General features: G+C 44.8%; 1 protein-coding gene across 1 annotated transcript; it reads left to right on the forward strand.

Annotated features, from left to right (window-relative positions):
- The first annotated feature begins 711 nt into the window (after positions 1 to 711).
- Positions 712 to 9,967, forward strand: LOC106567864 (short transient receptor potential channel 2). The gene is made up of 13 exons (XM_014137691.3): positions 712 to 1,003; positions 2,054 to 2,746; positions 3,038 to 3,238; positions 3,421 to 3,585; positions 3,735 to 3,909; positions 4,079 to 4,279; positions 4,635 to 4,797; positions 4,947 to 5,039; positions 5,147 to 5,339; positions 5,551 to 5,678; positions 5,975 to 6,047; positions 6,136 to 6,268; positions 8,078 to 9,967. The coding sequence occupies exons 1-13, from the start codon at positions 989 to 991 to the stop codon at positions 9,265 to 9,267; spliced, it is 3,423 nt and encodes a 1,140-aa protein (XP_013993166.1). The 5' UTR covers positions 712 to 988; the 3' UTR covers positions 9,268 to 9,967.
- Positions 9,968 to 11,188: the final 1,221 nt, after the last annotated feature.

Below are 11,188 nucleotides of genomic sequence, written 5' to 3' on the forward strand. Positions count from 1 at the left end.
AAATGTTGGTATCATGACAACACTACTGCCCTTTCTGCTCCTTCAGGTTCCCTCTGTCCCACATCCAGATGGAGACCACGTGGACTCCCATGTCATATGGGTGGACTAGGAATGACTGCATTGTATATTTACATGTTTCTGCTTTTATCTAGTGGGCAGTGCTGCAAACGTGGATACGCTATCGTTTTTAATATACTGTAGGTACATTAGTATTTTACTGACTAGTTCTGTAGCTATATACTCATTGAAAATAATCTCTCTCTGCCTACCTTTATTCCCCACTCTGCTCTGAGTGTTTGGTTCTCTCCTGAGCTCATTGAAGGCTCATGTTCTTGCTTGCACCGTTTACATATGTCTGCTAATGATTATTATCTATTACATATTGTATAGTATAAACAACAACAATAGACTGTGTTCAGTACATTTATTTCGGAAGTAATCAATCATAATCATAATGATCAATTCAATTCATTGTTGATTTATCTTGTCTTGTTGGCTGCTCCTTGTTTTTTTTTCACCACTCTGAACTTGTCCCACAGGGAACATTAATGACTGCTGCTACCTGTTAGTTAACAGCCATCTCACCTGCAGCGTTTCCACTGGGGAGCACTGCAGTGTTCATTTGAATAGAGGCTTGGTAAGGAAGGCAAGGGCCACTGCCTGGTTTGGACCTAGCCAGGCGTGAAACACAGTGAAATGGTTGCTTTTTAATTGGTCCTGTCGCAGGGGAGTAGAGATGTGTTATTTGGTTTGTGGGGAGTCATTCTAACCAAGCTCTGTGTAGTCAGCCGAGAGCACATGACCACAGTGATCCTTTTTCTGCACACTGACGGAGCCCAAAACAGCAGTCAGCGGACCCCACTGCCGTTCTCGTCTAACCTTCTCAGCCTCAAGAATAACCAGGGAGCTTGGATTTCCACCGATAATGTGAGGTCATCTTCACACTAGGGACAATTACTCCATTATCTGTCAATTTTACTGAAGAAACATGGAAAACCTCACAGTGAGTGTATTTGAAATAAACTTTTCATAGAAAAGAAAGATGTTAAGCAATTGATTGAAATATGTGTCTGTATTCTAACATAAAAACAATTATGTAATAGAATTTGTTTGTTTATAATACTCTAATAAACTTCAATTGTAAAGCTCCTTTCTTACATTATTTGTACTTTGCAACCCAAAGTGCTCTACAAACGATTAAAAAGATGTGAATATTTGTCATATGCAAAGAATGAAAGAAAAGGGCATTAGGAATGAATATGACCAGACGTACTAGAATAGAAACCATTATCACTGATGATCTTGGCGATATCTTTCCATTTTATCTCGGGATGGGCCTCATAATAATATTATATGTTTTCTACTTGTGTTCTCATAGTATATATTCCTGTTAAATGCTCAGATAATAATAATACATTTAATTTGTAAAGTGCTTTTTTCACACCCAAGGCGCTAAATGATTAATTGCATTATAATACTATTGTCCTACTGTATAGTACCTGCTTGGTAAGGCCATTTATGAATGTCAATGTTCTTATTTAGGCTACTCAGGGCAGACAAATTATTAGTAATTTGTGTCCTATTGTATAATAAACATTTGTATTAATTAAAGCTAGAATCCTTAATTGGAATCAATAACAAAGCATTTTCCACACCCCTGTTTTGCAAAAAAGTTAAGGGATTTGGATGGAGAAATGTAACCACCCCCAAATGTATAGACGGAGCTATGCACGCAAGGACTGACCACCCATGATATCAAATGTATAGTTTTTACTATGTTTTGAAGATATACACTGATTGTTTACATTTACGTTTGTTTACAAACATAGGAGTAAAACAAGCTCATATTTAGGGTTCTGATGGGGTTCGATAGTTGAACTAAGCTCATGAGGCATTTATAAGTAATTTTCTTCCAGAATCAATGGGTATATATCATTAATTTATATGTCAAAAACATGGATGTAGCAACTAAGGATTCTAGTTTGGATTAATGTTGTTTAGATTTGGAGACATTAAAGCAATAAGCTGTCTCTGTGTCTCCTTGTGGTTTTAGCCGGAGCAATGGCGGGAGATAGTGAACAAGAAGATGCGCTTCCCTCTGGAGCTGATCAGTGCCATCCAGGAGGGGAACATAGTGATGGTGTGTGGCCTGCTGAATACTGGTGACGGTATCATCCGCCAGCTGGACGACTCCGAGGACCGGCTGTGGAGAGAGGCCCTGAACCTGTCCATCCGCCTGGGCAACGAGGATACCATGGACGCCCTCCTCCAGGGCATCAAGTTTGACTTTCGCCAGATCCATGAGGCTCTGCTGGTTGCCGTGGACACCAACCAGGCCCGCGTGGTGAAGAGGCTCCTCGACCGCCTGGACCAGGAGAAGGGCAACAAGATGGATGTGCGATCCTTCTCCCTGGCCATCTTCGACCACTCTATCGATGACTCGCAGTTCGCCCCAGGCGTGACCCCGCTGACCCTGGCCTGTCAGAAGGACCTGTATGAGATTGTCACCATGCTGACCCAGAAGGGCCACATCATCCCACGGCCACACAAGATCTCCTGTGCCTGTCTAGAGTGTAGGAACGGGCGGCAGTATGACCTGCTGAAGTTCTCCCTGTCTCGCATCAACACCTACCGTGGCATTGCCAGCCGGGCCTATCTGTCCATCACCTCAGAGGACGCCATGCTCAGTGCCTTCGGCCTCAGCAGGGAGCTACGCAAACTCTCCAAGAAGGAACCCGAGTTCAAGGTTAGATCCTGTTTGTGCTTATGCCCATATAGTCCCTCTGCACAAAGTATGTGGTGTATTACCCGGGAACAAATCTCACGTGGACAGACTACGTAAACATAAATGACGCACAAATGTAGTTCTGGGTTCTCTGAGATTACCCTGGAACATGAATATAACTATCCTGGGAAATACATTTTTCCATTGTGAGTAACTATAACTTGTTACCATACCATTGTATTCGGTGCTGTAATGTGAAGTGCTATTAGATTGTTTATCTGCGTGATTGTTTGTGTTCTCTCTCTCCCCCAGCCTCAGTACTTGGGTCTGGAGGAGCTGTGCCAGGAGTTTGCGGTGGAGCTGCTGGGGATGTGCCGTAACCAGAGTGAGGTCACCACCATCCTGAACAGCTGTGGAGATGAAAGCCAGGACGCCCTTGACCAGCAGGCCTTCGAGGAGGGCATCCCCAACCTGACCCGCCTGAGGCTTGCCGTCAACTGCAATCAAAAACAGGTAGAGCCACAGTAATATACGGAGCTAATAGACAAGACCATCCCTGGGTATTTTATACAGTACATAGACCTATATTTTGAGTGGTGTTATTTGGGTTGCTGAACATGTTCAGTGAGATGAAAGGTGCATTCCTCTCCATATGTCCTGTTTGTGAGTTGTGGCCGCTCTTTCTCTCTTTCTAGTTTGTAGCCCACCCTATCTGCCAGCAGGTGCTGTCCTCTATTTGGTGTGGGAACCTGTCTGGCTGGAGAGGCAGCAAGACAACCTGGAAGCTGCTGGTGTCTGTGGGGATCTTCTTCACCATGCCCCTCCTCTGCCTCGTCTACTGGATTGCACCCAAGTCCAAGGTCAGATGGCCTCAAGTTCTGTAAAGTATTGATGTTGTATGTGCCTTGTGTGACTCTGTGTGGGTCTGTCTTGGGCCTGCAGATGTATGGGTACATTTTCTCATGTATTTGATTTTGGCTTTGTATGTACTCTACTGTGTTTCTCTCAGGTGGGAAAGATACTGAAGATTCCGGTGATAAAGTTCCTTCTTCACTCTGCCTCCTACATGTGGTTCCTCATCACATTGTTGGGAGAGTCCATCACCATGGAGTTGTATAGAGATCAGTTTGCTTCGCGTCAGCAGAATATTCTGCACAGCTCATTCCACATGGTGTGGGTGGTCGGTGGGTTAGCTATTTCTCCCTTAACACAGACTCTGTTATTACTATGAATATTGAAATACCATAAATACAGTTTTTCCTTTATGGTCGAATGGGGAAATTGACAATTGGGCATACAGCAGTTATCAGTCGAGTGACAAGTCCTCCATATTGTACTATCTATCATCTACAGGGTTCTTCTGGTATGAATGTAAGGAGGTGTGGATTGAAGGTCTGCGGAGCTACTTCCTGGACTGGTGGAACTGCATGGACATGATGGTACTCAGCATGTACCTGGCCTCCTTCACTCTGCGCGTCCTCATCATGCTAAAAGGTCACTTCCTGTGCCAGGCCCCTGACGGGACTGAGGAGTGTGCCTACTTCACCCAGACTGGTGAGAGAAAGAGGCTTTATTCAACCAGAGACATGGATTTGGGTCATTATCATGGTGTTAGATTTGAAGTTGATGTTTTACCAGGATGGTAAAACATTGTGTTTTACACATTGTGTTTACTTGATAGCTACCTACACAAATAGCTAGCTAGAACAAAGTGTTAATAAGATTAAAATTCATTAAAAAGATTTAAGAGCAATACAAATAACTTCAATTCAGGAAGTAAACAGAGGAATTTCAGTTTACTTCCTGTTCCAGAATTGACCGAATTGAAATGGAATTGACCCCAATCCTGCAATACATGTTCATGTTTCCTGGGGTAAACTGGCTAATATTGTTTGCCACTGCCCTGTAGTGCGCCAGGACTGGCATCAGGAGGACCCCCAGCTCATAGCTGAGGTACTGTTTGCAGTGACCAGTATGCTGAGCTTCACCCGCTTGGCCTACATCCTGCCTGCACAGGAGTCCCTGGGTACACTCCAGATCTCCATAGGGAAGATGATCGATGACATGATGAGGTAGGATGAAATGCTCAGGCTATGCTGTCCACTGAGATGTTGTGCAATATATACTGTGAGGTACTGTCTGTTTGTGATTGTGCTGCTTTCCTCACAAAACAAACCAATATTGGTTGGTTGATAGATACGAGTCTCTTTTCTCTCCCTAGGTTCATGTTCATATTGATGATTATTGGAACTGCTTTCCTCTGTGGTATCAATAACATCTATGTTCCTTATGTCACCCAACCATATCTTGGAAGGTAAAGAATATTTTAAAGTAAACTATACTTAACTACATAGCTCCATACTTATCTTATTAAATCATTATGACAATCATAAAACTCCCAACCCTAACTCCATTCCTTAGGTTTAACGAGACTTTTCGTTTCCTGTTCTGGACCATGTTTGGGGTGGCCAACCAGGACTATGTGGACATGCCTGAGTTTGTGGTTGCAGAGTTTGTGGGCAGAATCCTTTACGGCATCTTCACCCTGGTGATTGTGATCGTGCTGCTCAACATGCTCATTGCAATGATCACCAACTCCTTCCAGAAGATTGAGGTGAGAAAGATTGAACTCAGGAAACTTGGCTCTCAGTTGGTCCACCTCAAGGGCAGGACAGATGCCTTTGAATGGAAGAAACTGCATTCCACTGCAGCAGATTAAAGTGTTTCAAAGCTCAAACTCTAGACCTTTATGATTACACAGTAAAGTTTAGAAGGGATTCTAGAATGTGCCCTGACTGCTGCTTTCTGTACCTGTCCTCTCTCAGGATGATGCTGATGTTGAGTGGAAATTTGCCCGATCCAAGCTCTATCTGAGTTACTTCCGAGAAGGTCTCACTATGCCTGTCCCCTTCAACATCATCCCCTCACCTAAGGCCTTTTTCTACCTCATACGGTAGGTCAGGGGTCTCCAACCCAGTTCCTAGAGAGCTACCCTTCTGTAAGTGTTCGCTCCAACCCCAGTTATAACTAACCTGGTTCAGCTTATCAACCAGATAATTATTAGAATCAGGTGTGCTAGGTTAGGGTTGGAGTGAAAACTTACAGAACGGCAGCTCTCCAGGAACAGGGTTGGAGAGCCCTACGGTAGGTTATACTGTTATACAGCCAACTTCCTCTACCTACAATAGAACAACCTCTATCTCAAAGGTCAGTTTTGTCTCATATTTCCTGTTTTTATGTTTATCCCAGGGGTATTTTTCGTAAGATCTGCTGCTGTTGTACTTTGAACTCGACACCAGACTATCCCCCCATAACCTCCATGGTAAGAACTCCACCTCAGCTCATTTGACATGGCCTTGACATACAGAATGCAGACCAATGAGAATGTGTCTGTTCCCTTCGTTGTCCAGTCGAACGGGAAGGAGATGGATGGTGGAGGGTCGGGGGAGAACCAGATACCTTATCGCCAGCAGGTGATACGGGCTCTGGTGCAGCGCTACATTGAGTCTGAACGTCGGAAGTTTGAGGAGACCAAGAGAAAAGGTAACCCATCATGTTTCCCGACCCAGCCTTAGGGCCTTCAAGTCTTCAGTTAAGACATGTTTATGTGTTAAAGGTCAGTTAAACAGAGAGGAACTACTGACTTGGCCTCACACACGCATACTCTGTTTAGTACTGTACAGTGAGGGAAAAAAAGTATTTGATCCCCTGCTGATTTTGTACGTTTGCCCGCTGACAAAGAAATGATCAGTCTATAATTTTAATGGTAGGTTTATTTCAACAGTGAGAGACAGAATAACAACAAAAAAATCCAGAAAAATGCATGTCAAAAATGTTATAAATTGGTTTGCATTTTAATGAGGGAAATAAGTATTTGACCCCCTCTCAATCAGACAGATTTCTGGCTCCCAGGTGTCTTTTATACAGGTAACGAGCTGAGATTAGGAGCACACTCTTAAAGGGAGTGCTTCTAATCTCAGTTTGTTACCTGTATAAAAGACACCTGTCCACAGAAGCAATCAATCAATCAGATTCCAAACTCTCCACCATGGCCAAGACCAAAGAGCTCTCCAAGGATGTCAGGGACAAGATTGTAGACCTACACAAGGCTGGAATGAGCGACAAGACCATCACCAAGCAGCTTGGTGAGAAGGTGACAACAGTTGGTGCGATTATTCGCAAATGGAAGAAACACAAAAGAACTGTCAGTCTCCCTCAGCCTGGGGCTCCATGCAAGATCTCACCTCGTGGAGTTGCAATGATCATGAGAATGGTGAGGAATCAGCCCAGAACTACACGGGAGGATCTTGTCAATGATCTCAAGGCAGCTGGGACCATAGTCACCAAGAAAACAATTGGTAACACACTACGCCATGAAGGACTGAAATCCTGCAGCGCCCGCAAGGTCCCCCTGCTCAAGAAAGCACATATACATGCCCGTCTGAAGTTTGCCAATTAACATCTGAATGATTCAGAGGACAACTGGGTGAAATTGTTGTTGTCAGATGAGACCAAAATGGAGCTCTTTGGCATCAACTCAACTTGCCGTGTTTGGAGGAGGAGGAATGCTGCCTATGACCCCAAGAACACCATCCCCACCGTCAAACATGGAGGTGGAAACATTATGCTTTGGGGGTGTTTTTCTGCTAAGGGGACAGGACAACTTCACTGCATCAAAGGGACGATGGACGGGGCCATGTACCGTCAAATCTTGGGTGAGAACCTCCTTCCCTCAGCCAGGGCATTGAAAATGGGTCGTGGATGGATATTCCAGCATGACAATGACCCAAAACACACGGCCAAGGCAACAAAGGAGTGGCTCAAGAAGAAGCACATTAAGGTCCTGGAGTGGCCTAGCCAGTCTCCAGACCTTAATCCCATAGAAAATCTGTGGAGGGAGATGAAGGTTCAAGTTGCCAAACGTCAGCCTCGAAACCTTAATGACTTGGAGAAGATCTTCAAAGAGGAGTGGGACAAAATCCCTACTGAGATGTGTGCAAACCTGGTGGCCAACTACAAGAAACGTCTGACTTCTGTGATTGCCAACAAGGGTTTTGCCACCAAGTAGTAAGTCATGTTTTGCAGAGGGGTGAAATACTTATTTCCCTCATTAAAATAAAAATAATGTAAAAAAAATGTTTACATGCGTTTTTCTGGATTATTTTGTTATTATTCTGTCTCTCACTCTCTCAATAAACCTACCATTAAAATTATAGACTGATAATTTCTTTGTCAGTGGGCAAACGTACAAAATCAGCAGGGGATCAAATACTTTTTTCCCTCACTGTATGTTTGTAAATAGCATTGTGGTGCATTCAGTGTCATTGGTTTGGTCTGTTCTTACCTCCTCAGATGTGGGTAATCGGATCACAGAGCTAAACAAGGTGGTGGGCAGGCTGCATGCTGAGATGAAGGCCATCATGCAGGTTCTGGTGGACTCTGGCCAGGCTGCAGGAGACATCCCCAACACTGATGGCTCATCCATCCTGGGGAAATACATAATGGGAGCCAAGAACAACTTCAGGGGGTTCGACAACAGGCTGGACAACAAACACACACCTCTACGGGTGACTGTGGAGATGGGACAAGAGGGAAAAGTGGCGGAAGAGAAGGCTGGAGCAGTGGTGATGCTAAATGACGAAGGGATGGAGGTGGAACACGACAGAAAGGTGGAGATAGGAAAGGATGGAAGGACAGCAATGGGACTAGACAAAAAAGTGGAGATGGAAAAGGAGGCTAAGGATGGAGAGATGGTGGTCAAACAGGAAGTAAAGGTGGATGTGGGGCTAGATGGAGCAGAGGGGACGAAGCAGGTAGGAGACATGGATGTTGTGAAGATGGAGGAGGGGAGAGCTGATGGAAGGAAGGGAGAGAGAAGGGCGGAGGAGGTAGTGAAGGAGTCGGAGCAGAACATGGAAAATGGAGAAAAGGGAGAGGTAAGAGAGCACAAGATGGAAAGGAGAGGAGACAGTGACGGGAAGGGGGAGAAGGGGATAAATAAGGCACGCAACAATGAGACGGTGGAGAAAAGGGTGGAGGGAGAGTCCAGTCCGGGTAAGGCAGAAGTAAGGATGGAAGTGAAAGACAAAGGGAAAAAGGTAGATAGCAGTGTGAATAATACAATCGGGGACAAAGGAGTTGTAGGAGGTGACAAAACAGTTAATGAAATGGGAGGATGTGGGAATGAAAGTAAAGTAGACATGGGACTGGAAGATGTGAAAGAGGTAGAGAGGAAGGTCAAAGCGATGGAACTAAAGGAGAAAAGAGTGGTGGGGAAGATCAACGTGGCAGAGAGGTGGAATAAGGGGGAGGGGAGGGCAGTGGAGGAGAATGTGATTGAAAAGAAGGCTGCCAAGGCTGGCATGGTGGTGGTGGAGAATACTGCCAGGGCTGGGGTGAATATCCTGGGGGAGAAGGTGGTTCCTTCCCCGACCGGTAGCAGCAGCTCACAGGACACTGGCTTCGGCTCACAGGAAGGGGAGGGGTCCATCAATGGAGGACCAATGAGACCCGCATATCTGAGTGCATCATCTCCAGATTAGAGGTGTCAGCCAGTTAGCATTGTTTCAGTCAAATCCATAGTACAGTAATTGGTTGACCACAGGAGATGTTTTACATCAACGCAGCAATATACACTTGCAGTTGGTAGCATAGGAACATTTCGCTGTAAAAGGAGGTACAAACCATTCGAAGGCATGTATACTGAACAAAAATATAAACGCAACATGTAAAGTGTTGAATGTTAATTTCTCTACCATAAGCCACCTCCAACGTCGTTTTACAGAATTTGGCAGTGTGTCCAACCGGCCTCACAACCGCAGACCATGTTTAACCACGCCAGCTCAGGACCTCCACATCTGGCTTCTTCACCTGCGGGATGGTCTGAGACCAGCCACCCGGACAACTGATGAAACTGAGGAGTATTTCTGTCTGTAATAAAGCCCTTTTAAGGGGGAAAACGCATTCTGTTTGGCTGTGCTTGGCTCCCCAGTGGGTCGGCCTGGCTCCCAAGTGGGTGGGCTTATGCCCTTCCAGGCCCACCTATGGCTGCGCCCAGCCCAGTCATGTGAAATCCATAGATTAGGGCCTAATGAATTTACTTCATTTGACTGATTTCCTTATATGAACTGTAACTCAGTAAAATCTTTGAAATAGTTGCATGTTGCGTTTAGATTTTTGTTCAGTATATATTACAAAAAGCTATCTCACTTTAAATACAACTTTTCAAACCAATATTAAAATACCCAAAATATACATTGTGTCCTTGTGTGTTCATTATATAAAGTAAATTATTTCAGGAAGACTTGTTACAGTGCATTCGGAAAGTTTTCAGACCCCTTGACTTTTAACACATTGTTACGTTATCTACATACAACACACCATAATAGGGTTTTAGACATTTTTGCAAATGTATTAGAAATAAAAAACAGAAATACCTTATTTACATAAGTATTCAGACCCTTTGCAATGAGACTCGAAATTGAGCTCAGGTTCATCCTGTTTCCATTGATCATCCTTGAGATGTTTCTACAACTTGATTGGAGTCCACCTGTGGTAAATTCAATTGATTGGACATCATTTTAAAAGGCACACACCTGTCTATGTAAGATCCCACAGTTGACAGTGCATGTCAGATCAAAAACCAAGCCATGAGGTCGAAGGAATTAACCGTAGAGCGCCCGAGACAGGATTGGGTCGAGGCACAGATCTGGGGAAGGGTACCAAAAAATGTCTGCAGCATTGAATGTCCCCAAGAACACAATGGCCTCCATCATCCTTAAATGGAAGGTTGGAAACACCAACTCTACCTAGAGCTGGCCACCCGACCAAACTGAGCAATCCGGGGAGAATGGTCTTGGTCAGGGAGGTGACCAAGAACCCGATGGTCACTCTGACAGAGCTCCTCTGTGGAGATGGCAGAACCTTCCAGAAAGACAACCATCTCTGCAGCACTCCACCAATCAGGCCTTTATGGAGAGTGGCCAGATTGCCAACCGTCACATCTGGAGAAAACCTGGCACCATCCCTACGGTGAAGCATGGTGGTGGCAGCATCATGCTGTGGGGATGTTTTCAGTGGCAGGGACTGGAAGACTAGTCAGTAAATTGTATTGTCAATTTTGTTTTGTATTTAAACGACACTTTAAACGTGTACATGACACTGCAACAACATTTCCCCATGAGGACAATAAAGTAAGTAAGTAAGTCAGGATCGAGCGAAAGATGAACGGAGCAAAGTACAGAGAGATCCTTGATGAAAACCTGCTCCAGAGCGCTCAGGACCACAGACTGGGGCAAAGGTTCACCTTCCAACAGGACAACGACCTTAAGCACACAGCCAAGACAACACAGGAGTGGCTTCAGGACAAGTCTCTGAATGTCCTTGAGTGTCCCAGCCAGAGCCCGGACTTGAACCCGATCAAACATCTCTGGAGAGATGGCTGTGCAGCACTACTCCCCTAAC

This window comes from Salmo salar, chromosome 13, assembly GCF_965601325.2.
Source record: "Salmo salar chromosome 13, fSalSal1, whole genome shotgun sequence".
In the NCBI taxonomy this organism is placed as follows: Eukaryota; Metazoa; Chordata; class Actinopteri; order Salmoniformes; family Salmonidae; genus Salmo; species Salmo salar.

Excerpts from the sequence above, each read along its gene's own strand:
- LOC106567864 (XM_014137691.3), top strand. Across the intron at positions 4,280-4,634 it reads TGCCTACTTCACCCAGACTG|TGCGCCAGGACTGGCATCAG; the intron begins GTGAGAGAAAGA and ends ACTGCCCTGTAG. Across the intron at positions 5,679-5,974 it reads GCCTTTTTCTACCTCATACG|GGGTATTTTTCGTAAGATCT; the intron begins GTAGGTCAGGGG and ends TGTTTATCCCAG.